The sequence below is a fragment of the Ranitomeya variabilis genome, chromosome 3, assembly GCF_051348905.1.
Source record: "Ranitomeya variabilis isolate aRanVar5 chromosome 3, aRanVar5.hap1, whole genome shotgun sequence".
Classification (NCBI taxonomy): Eukaryota; Metazoa; Chordata; class Amphibia; order Anura; family Dendrobatidae; genus Ranitomeya; species Ranitomeya variabilis.
In genome coordinates this window covers 754,360,612-754,375,831 of record NC_135234.1, presented here as the reverse complement: position 1 = coordinate 754,375,831, position 15,220 = coordinate 754,360,612, and the positions used below count along the sequence as shown (strand labels likewise).

Genomic DNA, 15,220 nt, shown 5'->3' with positions numbered 1-15,220 from the left:
AATATGGACTGTGAGTGGAGAGGGAAATGACATACACAGAATGAAAACAGGATTTAGCAAAGGAGGCCACTTCTAACTAGAAAGACAGAATAGGAAAGGATACTGTGCGGTCAGTATTAAAAGCTAGAAAAATCCATCACAGAGTTTACAAAAAATCTCCACACCTGACTAACGGTGTGGAGGGCAAATCTGCTTCCCCAGAGCTTCCAGCTTAACAGAATATTGAATACTGACAAGCTGGACTAGAGCAAACATAAAATGAGCTGAATGATTAAGTCCACAGCAAGAGGACAACAAATGAACATGCAAGGACTTATCTTTGCTGAACAGGACCGACTATCAAGGAAATCCAAGGAGAGATCTGAATCCAACCAAGAAACATTGACAGCTGGCACTGGCTGAAGATCAGAGCCAGGCTAAATAGCAGAGCAGGAGAGACGATCAGTGGAAGCAGCTGCTAAGCTAAATCCAAGGAGCAGCAGTTCCACTTAAAACCACCGGAGGGAGCCCAAGGGCAGAATTCACAAAAGTGCCATTTACAACCACCGGAGGGAGCCCAAGAACAGAATTCACAACTAGTGTTGAGCATTCCGATACCGCAAGTATCGGGTATCGGCCGATACTTGCCGTATCGGAATTCCGATACCGAGATCCGATACTTTTGTGATATCGGGAATCGGTATCGGGATTAATATCAATGTGTAAAATAAAGATTTAAAATAAAAAATAGGGATATACTCACCTCTCCGGAGGCTTCTGGCGGTTACCAACATAACCGGGAGCCGTTGTACCTAAGAATGCGCGCTTGAAGGGCCTTAGATGAGGTCACTGCGCTCTGATTGGTCGCGTAGCGGTCACGTGACCGCTACGCGACTAATCACAAAGCCGTGACGTCACCTAAGGTCTTTCAAGCGCTTGAAAGACCTTAGGTAAAGTCACGGCTTTGTGATTGGTCGCGTAGCGGTCACGTGACCGCTACGCGACCAATCAGAGCGCAGTGACCTCATCTAAGGCCCTTCAAGCGCGCATTCTTAGGTACAACGGCTCCCGGTTACGGCGGTAACCGCCAGAGGCCGCCGGAGAGGTGAGTATATCCCTATTTTTTATTTTAATTCTTTATTTTACACATTGATATGGATCCCAGGGCCTGAAGGAGAGTTTCCTCTCCTTCAGACCCTGGGAACCATCAGGATACTGTTCGATACTTGGTGTCCCATTGACTTGTATGGGTATCGGTATCGGATTAGATCCGATACTTTGCCGGTATCGGCCGATACTTTCCGATACCGATACTTTCAAGTATCGGACGGTATCGCTCAACACTATTCACAACATGTTATATACTACGTGGGCAGTCTTACATACTACGTGGGCAGTGTTATATACCGCGTGGCAGTGTTATATACTACGTGGGCAGTATTATATACCGCATGGGCTGCGTTATATACCGCGTGGCAATATACTACGTGACTGGGCAATATACTACGTGGCTAGGCAATATACTACGTGGTTGGGCAATATACTACGTGGCTTGGCAATATACTACGTGGGCTATGCAATATACTACATGAACATGCATATTCTAGAATACCCGATGCATTAGAATCGGGCCACCATCTAGTATATATATATATATATATATATATATATATATATATATATATATAATTTTTTTAATCTCTTACATTAAAAAAAATTTACAATAAGGTAAATGGGCACCCTGCATGGTTAGTACCTAGAGAAAACACCACAAAAAAACAGGCAAAGGTGCTTACCTGTCTAGGCCTCAAAGCAAGATGATTTCACTGCACTCAAACAAGAAACACTTGCATTCACATCAGCTCTCACCTCTGCTAAACAGGCCTACTTCACAACCCTCGTATCTTCCTTATCCCACCACCCCAAACAGTTGTTCAACACTTTTAGCGCCTTTCTCCGCCCACCACTGCCCCCTCCAAGTTCCCTAATCGTTGCCGAGGATTTTGCCATGCATTTCAAAAATAAGATCGACCAAACAAGGCAAATCTTTGTCGTCAAACAACCACAACCCCTTTCTATACCAGACCAATGCCCAAACCCCATACCTTCCCTCTCCAAAATCACTGAAGGGGAGCTTGTTCATCTTCTCTCCAAATCACACCTCACCACTTGTGCACTTGACCCCATCCCATCCCACCTCCTCCCCAACCTCACCACCACACTAATCCCATCCCTAACCCATCTCTTCAACCTATCACTAACTTCTGGTACCTTCCCCACTGCTTTCAAACATGCCACAATCACACCTATCCTCAAAAAGCCATCCCTAGACCCAAGCACTATGTCCAGCTATCGCCCCATATCTTTGCTCCCATTTGCATCCAAACTCCTTGAGCAGCACGTCCATGCTGAACTTTCCTCTCACTTTGCATCTAACTCTGTCTTCAGCAACCTAAAATCTCGCTTCCGTCCCCACCATTCCACTGAGACTGCCCTGACCAAAATTACTAATGACTTACTTACAGCCAAAGCTAACAGACAATTCTCTATACTCCTCCTTCTAGACCTGTCCTTTGCCTTCGACACAGTTGACCACTGCCTCCTACTACAGATCCTCTCTTCCTTTGGGGTCAAAGACCTCGCCCTATCTTGGATCTCCTCATACCCTACCAACCGCACATTTAGCGTTTCCTACTCCCATACTACCTCTTCATCTCGCCCCCTCTCTGTTGGTGTCCCTCAAGGCTCTGCCCTTGGGCACTTACTCTTCTCAATATATACACTCGGCCTGGGACAACTCATAAGGTCCTATGGCTTCCAGTACCATCTATATGCTGATGACACTCAGATCTACCTCTCTGGCCCAGATGTCACCTCTCTGCTCTCCAGAGTCCCTTAGTGTCTATCAGCCATATCCTCTTTCTTCTCCTCTCGCTTCCTCAAGCTCAATGTGGACAAATCTGAGCTAATTATCTTTCCTCCATCTTGCATATCTTCCCTACCTGATCTATCTATCAAAATAAATGAAATCACACTTTCCCCTGTCCCAAAAATCCGCTTCTCTCGGAGTAACCCTGGACTCTGCCCTGTCCTTCAAACCTGTCCTTTCCTCAACTGTCACTCTACCAAAATGCTTGTGCATGCCCTAATCATCTCCCGCCTCGACTACTGCAACATCCTCCTCTTTGGCCTACCTTCTAACACTCTCGCACCCCTCCAGTCCATCCTTAACTCTGCTGCCCGACTAATTAATCTCTCTTCTCGCTACACTCCTGCTTCCTCTCTTTGCAAATCCTTTCACTGGCTCCCAATTTCCCAGTGTATCTAGTTTAAACTACTAACGCTGACCTACAAAACCATCCATAACCTTTCTCCTCCATATGTTTCTGAACTAGTCTCTCAATATCTTCCCTCACGTAATCTCCGGTCCTCCCAAGACCTCCATCTCTCCTCCACACTTATTCGCTCCTCACTCAATCACCTCCAAGACTTCTCCGAATATCCCCCATCCTCTGGAATTCTGTGCCCCGGCCCCCAACACGTCCGGTTATCCACCACATTTGGATCCTTCAAAAGAAACCTGAAAACCCATCTCTTCAAAGAAGCTTACAGACTGTAATGAGCACACGGCCACCTCAACACCATTGGAGCTACTGCAACCCTCGACCTACTGTCTCTTTTCCCATAATCCTGTAGAATGTAAGTCCGCAAAGGCAGGGTCCTCTCCCCTCTGTACCAGTCTGTCATTGTTAGTTTTGCTTACTGTAAGTGATATTTGTGTTTTGATGTAACCCCTTCTCATGTACAGCACCATGGAATTAATGGTGCTATATAAATAAATAATAATAATAATAATAATAATAATAATAATAATAAATGCACTTTCATGGTGCAACGGGCCCAAGTAAAGATGGCAACTACACAGGAGCGGTAATACCAAATGAGACAACCAGCCTACAATCAGGGATTGGCCGCTTGGCACACCAGTGCAAATAAAATTTTGCGCTGTTTACTCTAGAATAGTGGAGGTTTTTCCCTCCTTTTTTCCTCCCATTGAGGTTTTTGCTGTTAGAGTAGGACTGGCAAGTTTGAGGACCCATAACGTGGGTAGCCAAATACCTTAAATACATTGATATGTTTTTGTGCACTTTTTTTACTTGTAACTTTTAAAGTGAAAAAAGCGACTATATATATATATATATATATATATATATATATATATATATATATATATATATATATATATATATCTTCTCATTTAAAGAGTTTTCTGTATTATCCTGACTATGAAAATTGTACATTCACACTGAAGGCATCAAAACTACGAATTAACACATGTAGAATTATATACGGTACTTAACAAAAAAGTGTGAAACAACTGGAAATATGTTTTATATTCTAGGTTCTTCAAAGTAGCCACCTTTTGCTTTGATGACTGCTTTGCACACTCTTGGCATTCTCTTGATGAGCTTCAAGAGGTAGCCACCAGGAATGGTCTTCCAACAATCTAGGAGTTCCCAGAGATGCTTAGCACTTGTTGGCCCTTTTGCCTTCACTCTGCAGTCCAGCTCACCCCAAACCATCTCGATTGGGTTCAGGTCTGGTGACTGTGGAGGCCAGGTCATCTGGCGTAGCACCCCATCATTCTCCTTCTTGATCAAATAGCCCTTACACAGCCTGGAGGTGTGTTTGGAGTCATTGTCCTGTTGAAAATTAATGATGGCCTAACTAAATGCAAACCCGATGGAATAGCATGCCGCTGCAAGATGCTGTGGTAGCCATGCTGGTTCAGTATGCCTTCAATTTTGAATAAATGCCCAACAGTGTAACCAGCAAAGCACCCCCACACCATCACACCTCTTCCTCCATGCTTCACGGTGGGAACCAGGCATGTAGAGTCCATCAGTTCACCTTTTCTGCGTCTCACAAAGACACGGTTCAAATTTGGACTCATCAGACCAAAGCACAGATTTCCACTGGTCTAATGTCCATTCCTTGTGTTCTTTAGCCCAAACAAGTCTCTTCTGCTTGTTGCCTGTCCTTAGCAGTTGTTTCCTAGGAGCTATTTTACCTTGAAGGCCTGCTGCACAAAGTCTCCTCTTAACATTTGTTGTAGAGATGTGTCTGCTGCTAGAACTCTGTGTGGCATTGACCTGGTCTCTAATCTGAGCTGCTGTTAACCTGCGATTTCTGAGGCTGGTGACTCGGATAAACCTATCCTCAGAAGCAGAGGTGACTCTTGGTCTTACTTTCTTGGGGCGGTCCTCATGTGAGCCAGTTTCTTTGTAGCGCTTGCTGGTTTTTGCCACTGCACTTGGGGACACTTTCAAAGTTTTCCCAATTTTTCGGACTAACTGACCTTCATTTCTTAAAGTAATGATGTCCACTCGTTTTTCTTTACATAGCTGCTTTTTTCTTGCCATAAAACAAATTCTCACAGTCTATTCAGTAGGACTATCAGCTGTGTATCCACCAGACTTCTGCACAACACAACTGATGGTCCCAACCCCATTTATAAGGCAAGAAATCCCACTTATTAAACCTGACAGGGCACACCTGTGAAGTGAAAACCATTCCCGGTGACTATCTCTTGAAGCTCATCAAGAGAATGCCAAGAGTGTGCAAAGCAGTCATCAAAGCAAAAGGTGGCTACTTTGAAGAACCTAGAATATAAGACATAATTTCAGTTGTTTCACACTTTTTTCTTAAGTGTATAATTCCACATGTGTTAATTCATAGTTTTGATGCCTTCAGTGTGAATGTACAATTTTCATGAAAATACTGAAGAATCTTTAAATGAGAAGGTGTGTCCAAACTTTTGGTCTGTACTGTATATATTACCTAAAATACAAAGGAAATGTGTCATCATTTACGGTTAGGCCTTTTTTGAGATCATTTAATCTTCACATTGCTTAACTGTCCACTATAACAGTAATTTTGACCAGGGGTGTCCAAAACTTTTACGTGCCTCTATTCGACCGACCACCAGTTGCCAATCATTTAATTGCACATCATTCCACCCAAGAAGGTGGTTCCATCAAGACTATAACTTCTACACAGTAGACACCAGAAAAGAAGACCATTGTAGAAGGATCATGTTTATTAGTGTATAGTTTCCTATATTTTATACAATACACAGTTGCATTTATTTCTAGTCGATGTAGACAGACTTCTCAGCTTAATCCAACAAATTTAGATGGTTCCTACAGGTTACAGACTCTGTGTTTTTAGATGTTTTATGACGATATCCTGAAAATTGGTCATTACGAGACCATGCAGTCCAATAAAGCTCAAGACTCATGATATATGTCCCTGCAGGACGCCCCCAGGCTACAATAGTCCTGATAAATAAATCATAAAATATCCCAAAAATCGGTCTCCTTCATATTACATAACACTGTTTACCATCACATATCTTTCCCATGCGTGCTCTACTTTTATACAACTCTTTTTGATAGCTGAAATCAGTGGTAACAGATTCGTCTGTATTTACTTAATTGCGAGGCGCTGACAGATTTCACTATTTAGTAATGAGGTGTGAAAATATGCTCTAGTCTTACTAGTACCAGCAGTAGCGTCTGCATCAAACTCTCCAGCTCTGCTGAAAGTGCGAGTGAATATAAGAAACTTTGTTATATCTTATCAGAAAAATATGCTGCTTTTGCCACTTATGAGCCTCTTCTTCTCCTCTCCCCCATTCCGAGTCCCGAATGCATCATTCACCCTGAAAAACGACTCAAATCCATCTTGCTCAAGACAACTGTTAGCTCGCTATCTATTGAAGTTTATGGAGAGGTTAGAATTAGCAGAATAAGAAGGAAACAGAGATACAAAGAGAAAATATTGCTTTTTTTCTAGTAAGTGTTTTATCTCAACTCAGAGCTAGCTTAACAGCTACACTGCTCAGTATTACTATATAAAGGCCTCCATGTTGCTGCTTCATATAGACAGTGTAGCAAGAACCCCTCAGGTTTGTGTGCTGTGTAGGGCAAACATCATAGAAGCTAGTCTCCTCACACCAACTGAAAATTTGAGAGGGAGCCCATAGAGGAGAATTCAGGTGAAAAATGCAGGATATGAGTCAAATAATGGCCAGAAATAGTTTTATTCCATATGTATACACACAGAACAGTTATGCCAAATCATCATCTGGTTCACTTAAAGTTTGATATTGAACATTGTCCTGGACAAAGTGCTACTAAAATAGTCCAAAATGATAAAAATGGAGCAAAGGAACTTAAGTAACAGATTTTTTTGTAATAGTTGATCCTGCAGAAGACTTGTAGATGAATGGAGATTGAACACATTAATAGCCACCAGCCCTGCAGGTTTTGGATTATTACATATTACTGGAATTTTGAAGTGGTTCTTGGTTGCTCTATCTCCAGAATTGAAAAGTAAGGTGTAATATACTAAAAAAGAGGTGTTTGTCTTGTGTGCAAGACCTCAGGGGTGGAGCTTGACATGAGGAGTCTAGGAACGCCCATGAGGAAATAAATTTGACAAGAACTCAAGGAAAAAACAAAAGTAAAACTGTTTGGAAAGTGACATAATTTTAGAAATGCCCTCTAGGACTGCCTTACATCTGAAAGGGTTTTTCTGAGCATTGAAATTTTCTCTTTAACATCCATGTGACTTCTTTATTATAGGTAAACATCAGCCCACTACTTTACCCTAGATCGCCAGGGAACAGGATACATATCCCCTGGTGGTCAGGTGTACAGATAGATAGATAGATAGATAGATAGATAGATAGATAGATAGATAGATAGATAGATAGATATGCACACACACACATACACATACATACCCATATAAATAAACATATATATATATTTATTTATATAGTCCTAGAGGGCATTCTGCAACCCTTCCTTGGGCCTCAAGGGAGTCTGTCTTGCTCAGGGACACATATCCATATATATTTTCATCCCACTTTACCCTAGACCACGAAGAGATTATATATTTATACACATATACATATAAATATATATCTTGACCTCTGGTGTTTAAAGGGAAGTACTCATATTAAAGGGAAGAGCTTAAACTACTCCATCACCATTAGGCCATCGTAGTCAGTTTCTGATTGATACTGTCAATTCCTCATTCTGACCATGCGCCCCAGGTACGAAAATATGACCCCAGATTAATAAGTAATAAAAAAATGAACTGTCCTTAACAACACTAGACCACAAGGACTAATAAATGACTCCCATTTCCCAAGACCACTAGGGAATTTTTAAAATTTAACTTTCGTCAACTAACCTAGACCACAGAGGCTACAATTTCACTCCTTAAACTACCATAGACCACTAGAGAAAAAAAAAATGTTTCTTAACTACACTATACTACAGGGACGAAAATACGATCCAACCCCAACACTGTAGTACCCTAGACCACTAGGATGTAAAAAATTAAACTTTCCTTAGCTACACTAGTCGCCCGAGATTCGCATGACGCTCAGTTTAGATCATAAAAGTACGCTGAACACTTTTCGACAGCAAAACATTAATGAAGTGAAAGGCACAGCAGAGCTCAGTTTGTCATCTGATGCAACAGTCCCTGATGTGGTAAAGTACAGCAGAGTTCACCTTGTCATCTAATGCAACTAAATCCTGAAAACACAATTGGAATTGTACAAGTAAAATATCTTATCAGTGATTTTATTAGGGAAGGAAACAGGTAGCTGACAAATTCAATTCAGTTACATCTGTAGATATGAGAAAGTCGCTATTGTCAGATTATTATGATATTAGGATTTTTTATTTAAAATGCGAACAATCAGATGCAGTAAATCTGAGCTAAAAAAATCCCAAAAGTCTAATAACAGAAAATTCAAGTTCCCATCATGCAGGGCGTAGTGTTACATTGTAGAATCTGTTCTTGCTGATTCAGAACCATAGACCTGATTTTTATCGATATCGTCAAAAATCCACTGACTGTCATCTCATTGCTATGATTAACCCCGAAGATACCAGTGACATAGCAGAGTCGTATGAGTTGAAGTTCTGCAACGCAGCCACTTTTTCCTGCATTCCTGGGCAAAACCGCACTTAACACACTGTACAGCTCATCAGGAGTTTTCACAAATAACAAACTTGTCTCTAATGTTTCTGTTAAGTAGGAAGATTTATTACACCCCCTCCCAACAAAAAATATAAGAAATGTCAATCTGTTATGGTGTGTATATATATATATATATATATAATATTATTAAATTATATCACAAGGAAATGAGTTGAATCAAAGCAATATATTGCAATAAAATAATATAAAATAATAACTGAAAACATCATAATATATAATTATCTAATAACATATACATGAAATTAAGTGAATAGGTAATATATCAAATATTATAAATATTTGTCATAATAAAATAATGAAAATATATAAAATGGTATAAAAATGGAAAATAATATAGAATATTATAAAATTATCTAATAATATGAACATAAATTTACATGAATAAAAAAACTAAAAAAAAATCAAATAATAATATAAAATAATAATGTTATACTACAACTTCTAATAATACCAACAATAATAATACATAGAATTTAATAAAAAAAAAACAAAATAATATAAAAGTAATATATTACATTTTCTAATAATATATACATAAAATTACATGAATAAATAACTTAATAAACATATCTAATATTATTATTATTATTAGTAATAATAATAATACATAAAATGGCGTAAAATAATATACAGACATAAAATTACATGAATAAATAACTTAATAAACATATCTAATAATGTTTAATAATATAATAATGTAATGATAATAAAATACATGAAATGGTGTTAAATAACAAAATAATATAACAATATACAATTATCTAATAGATAAATAAATTGCATGAATAAGTAACTTAATAAGCATTAATAATAATAACAACAACAACAATAATAATAAAGTACATAAAATGTGTAAAATAATATAAAATATTATACCAATATACAATTATCTAATATATAAATTACATGAATAACGTAATAAACAGATAATAGTAGTAATAATAATAAAAATGATGCAAAATAAATAAAATGGTAAAACCATGTAAACTAAGTAGTAATTATAAAAAATATAATAATAGAAATGTAAATTATCTAAAATAATATATTTGTGGCATAAAAATGCATAAAATGAAATAATATAATAATAATAATAATATACAAAAATTCAAATATAAGATTGTAAAAAAAAAAAAGGAAAAACGATAGTGATGTAATAATCAGCATAATAAAATCTAAATAAATTCAATACAAAATGATAAAATAAATTTTGTATTGTACCTTTTGCAATTTGGCTTTCCTGGCATTGTGGACAAACCTGCGCCCCAGCTTCTTGGCGTACCAGATAGAGGCAAACATCTCTGAGATGGAGGGGTTCAGACTGAAGATGCTGGACGTGAAGGTCCCAAGTGCTCAGCTCTGGGGCTGGAAGGAGCCTGGAGATGTTGCTTCCTACAGGTATCACACTGTGTGGGAGACGGTGAGTCTGCAGGTAGATCTACATGCTGCCAGCAGGGTGGCTGCTGCCATGAAGCATCTCTGTACCCAGCTCACATCCAGTCTCCTGCTAAGTGCTTGTCTGCTGCAGTTCTTGAGGAGAGAGCGGAGGATGATGATGATGATGCTGACAACTACATGTGTGCCAGCTGGGCACAGGGGCTGCACCAACACTGTACACACTGACACTATAGTGATGGTAGAACAATGGGAGTGAGGGTTTTTCTTCTTCAGACTTGGGGGGTGGTAGACTTAGGAAATCACATTCACATTTGCTTTTATACGCTTGGAAAGCGACATCCCACTGCTGTAAACTGCAACACAAGCAACATTAAAGCAAATTGTTCATTGCTTTAATAGACGAGAGGCCATTCAGCGGTGGGAAAAGTCAGAAATCTTATCGTAGGATTGGTATATGGCCGCTGGTATAATGCATGAATAGGATGTAATATTAATAATAACCACGCACGTCGGATGGTGGCTGATGCCGTAACTTCTACCCCTTTTCCTATATAATATACAGTTTATAAATTACCATACAATTACTAATTCTCAGCATTGTATAGTACGGTGCCATTGAATGTCCACAGAACAGAAATAATTCTATGCTGATCCACACGCACTGAAAAATAATATACTATTCTCCAATAACACCCAACAGTGACCAAATAATACCGCCATACAGTGCTTAAATAATAACATTATACAGAGCTTAAATAGTACCGCCATACAGTGCTCCAATAATAACACTATAGAGTGCTTAAATAATGCCATCATACAGTGCTCAAATAATAACACTATAGAGTGCTTAAATAATGCCACCATACAGTGCTCAAATAATACCACCATACAGTGCTCAAATAACAACACCCTACAGTGCTTAAATAATGCCATCATACAGTGCTCAAATAATAACACTATAGAGTGCTTAAATAATACCGCCATACAGTGCTGAAATAATGCCACCATACAGTGCTTAAAAATTACTATCATACAGTGCTAAAATATTACCACCATACAGTGTTGAAATAATACCACACGTGACTAAATAATACCAGCATACAGTGCTAAAATAATACCACCAGACTGTGCTTAAAGCACCACGCTAGCGGTTTTTTTTTTCCAGCACTGGAGTAGCAATTTAAATCTTAGCCCCCGGCATTAGGACATCTACTCACCCTCCGGCGTCTTCGGTTGGCTACTTTCCAGTCCTGCGGCGCTATCTTGCGAGTGCAGATTCTGACTGTCCGGAAGTCAGAAGCTACATCGTAAGCTCTCAAAGCACATCAATGGGAGCCAGTACGAGGTCCGAATGACGCTCTCATAGAGATGTATTGAAAACTGACCTCCGCACAGCTTCATGAAACACTTGAGCTGCCGACGGGTCACTTTTCACCAGAGACCGATGGCAGCAACGCTGGAAAACGATGAAGGCGGCGGCAAGTGAGTAAGGGATGGGGGCAAGGGAATTACATTTAAAGCACCACTCCACCAGTGCAATAAAAAAATAAAAAACACTCTGGAGTGGTGCTTTAAATATCACCATACAGTGCTCAAATATTACCAACACACACTACTTAAATTATACCACTAGGGCCTAAATAATACTAGCATACAGTGCTCATATAATATCACCAGACTGTGCTTAAATAATAAAGCTATATAGTCTATATGGTGTTTAAAACATATCACCATACAGTGCTCAAATAACACCATCATGTACAGCTGGATTACCACCAGTGCTCATATATTGCCACTACGTCATGATTAAATAATACCACAGTGAAGTATTCAATTAATATCACTGTACGGTACTCAAATAATACTACAACATAACACTCAAATATCCCCACACCACCACATGTTAAAAAACAAACACCTTACAATGCTCAAATAATACCACCAGACTTTATCTAAAAAATACCCACTGTAGTGCAGCGGTGTCCTCACTGTGCAGTGATCAGGCAGTTACCCAGGAAAGTTCAAAAGTAAACAGAGTTATAATGTCCAAATTCAAAAACAAAATACATGGTATCCTCCGGACCGCAGCCGGGAAACAAAACAATAAATACGTTGGGTTGCCGAGGGCGACTGCACCACGTTATTATGCTGCGTGGTGCCAGGAGTGCGCTCCGCTTGACTCTGTGTTCCCTCACACATGCTGAGCTTTTGCAGAGCCATCTTCTCTGCACCTTGCAAACTCCACACTGACATACCAAACCCTGTGATGCAGGTTTTTTACAAAGAACCTGTGGCCACATATAAAACCCAGGCCTGGGGGAGGAAAGGGACCGCCCCGCTACCTTCCTGTAGTCCATTTCAAAAATAAAAGCCCATGGAAGGTTTTTCTAATTTGCCTTGGACAAATAGCTTGTCCAAGACCAACACTCACTTTTATTCCGCATTGCAATCACAGATACGCCTGTGACTGCAATACACTCCCGCGGCCTCAATATGCATCTTTGCACATCCTGGGGAACAAATAGCGACCCTCGCATATGACCCCGGTCACTGCCTCACACCACATAAAGTGGTCAAATATTACTACCACATTGTGCTCAAATATCACTACCATATACTGCTCAAATATTACAAAACTGCCCATTAATAGTACTACCATACAGTGATCCTATATTGCCACCATACAATGTTCTAAAAACAAGAAAACATACTCAAATAACCAGTACTTAAATAATACCACCATACAGTGCTCAAATAATACCACTAGACTCTGTTTAAATGATACCACCATGCAGTGCTCAAATATTAGCACCATACAACCCTCAAATATTACTAACATGCAATGCTCAAATAAGACTACAATATTCTAATTAAATGATACTACCATACAGTGCTCAAATTATGACACCATAGAGTGCTCAAATTATGACACCATACAGTGCTCAAATAGTACTACCATACAGTACTCAAATAAGACTAAAATTCTGTTTAAATGATACCACCATGCTGTGTTCAAATAGTACCACCTTACAGTGCTCAACTATTACCACCACACAATGCTCAAAACTGATACCATACAGTACTCAAATAATATAATCAGTACTTAGATAACACTATCACACAATGCTTAATGCTTAAATAATACCACACCATCGTGCTCAAATAATACCACCATAAAATGCTCAAATGTCACCACTAGGGCCTAAATAATACAACCATACAGTGGTCAAATAATATTAACAATGCCCAAATTATACCATTAAATATTATTATTTATTATTATAGCGCCATTTATTCCATGGTGTTTTACATGTGAGGACGGATGTATGCAGCGCCCCAGAGTCCTGGTCGTTGCAGTACTGAAGCTCTGCCGCTATGGGGAGCTATGGTACGTCTGATGGCACTGAAGGAGTTCATCTGACCAGGTATCACATACACCAATACATTTCACAGTCGGGCCTCCAGGGGGAGCTAAGGGTGCTATTTATTAGGCCACTCCTCACCATTGTGGGTAAACTGGGGGTCAGGCAGGAAGTTAGGCAGAAAGCTGACTGGGTTGGAACCAGGCAACACCTTGTGGCAGCGGGTGTTGCGGGGGAAGATTCGGTAGGGTCTCTGTCAGGTTTGGGACCCTGACAGAGGCCTGGCAACAAGGAAGAACGTCACGGGACCGTGCCTGCTCAGCATAGCGGCGGTGCCCTAAGAAAGGATAAGAAGCGAGATATATTGTGCTGAGTGAGAAACGAGATCAAAGCAAGAAGGAGAATACCAGTAGGAGTCGTGCTGTAAGACCGAGGCAACATCTTACTGAGGCGCACAACCGGTGGCCGGAACGCCGAGGAAGTATTTATATATCTAGCTCCAAGCAATACTTCAAACCAACGGCAGGACAGTCAGTCATAGGCGGGCTGTCTCACTTAAATCATCTAAGAAGACATAGGGGGCAACTTGTGGAGAGGGGCAACTCTAGGGTCCCGGAAGAGCTCAGAGCCTACCCGTCATACGGGTGCGTCCCAACCATAACACCGGGAGGGACGGAGGATTAGCAGAACATCATCTAATCGAGTTGTGAGGGAACATGAGAAACAGACACAACAGTTGTGGGGACTTTCCGTAAGCACAGCAGGGAAGGACCACAACACATAGCGCTAGCAGGAAGGCACAGATTTCCACCTGCAAAGAGAACTCTGGAGGTGCCATTGGACCGGCCGGACTTGCGCAGCCTGGTTATCCGGATTCCGGACTGAGGACCCAGAGATCTTCAGTAAAGAGGTAAAGAGACTGTAACCTGGTGTCCTCGTTATTTACCGCGACTGGCACTCCACAACTACACCATCATTCTCCACACTTTCACCGGACGTCCCCCTGACAGGCAGGGCCACGGACCGGGCCTAGCCACCGTGACAACCCCCCAGAACAGAGACTCTGAGGCCCGGTACCGGGTGCCCCTCGGCCCTGCGGCGGTGGGGGCGCTCCATGTACATAATAAAAACAAGTACAATAATCTTAAACAAAACAATAGAAGTCACAATGGTACAGGAGGAGAGAGGACCCTGCCCGCGAGGGCTCACAATCTACAAGGGATGGTTGAGAATACAGCAGGCGAGGGTATTATTATTATTTATTTATATAGCACCATTAATTCCATGGTGCTGTACATGAGAAAAGGGTTATAGATAATGTTAACAGTAAACAAATTTACAATGACAGACTAGTGCAGAGGGGAGAGGACCCTGTCCTTGCGGACTTACATTCTACG

At 40.4% G+C, this 15,220-nt stretch overlaps 1 protein-coding gene across 13 annotated transcripts in view; it reads right to left on the bottom strand.

Moving 5' to 3' along the window:
- The window catches only part of DLG2 (discs large MAGUK scaffold protein 2), a 1,278,757-nt gene that overhangs the window by 451,645 nt on the left and 811,892 nt on the right, over positions 1 to 15,220 (bottom strand). The window contains exon 1 of one of the 13 annotated variants that reach the window (XM_077298638.1): positions 10,285 to 10,706. The exons of 11 other annotated variants lie outside the window; for them this stretch is intronic. In XM_077298638.1, the coding sequence (XP_077154753.1) occupies positions 10,285 to 10,362 (78 nt within the window). In that variant the 5' untranslated portion in view covers positions 10,363 to 10,706. Of the gene's footprint in view, positions 1 to 10,284; positions 10,707 to 15,220 lie in introns of those variants that run through there. One more of the 13 variants, XM_077298637.1, reaches the window with a different exon arrangement.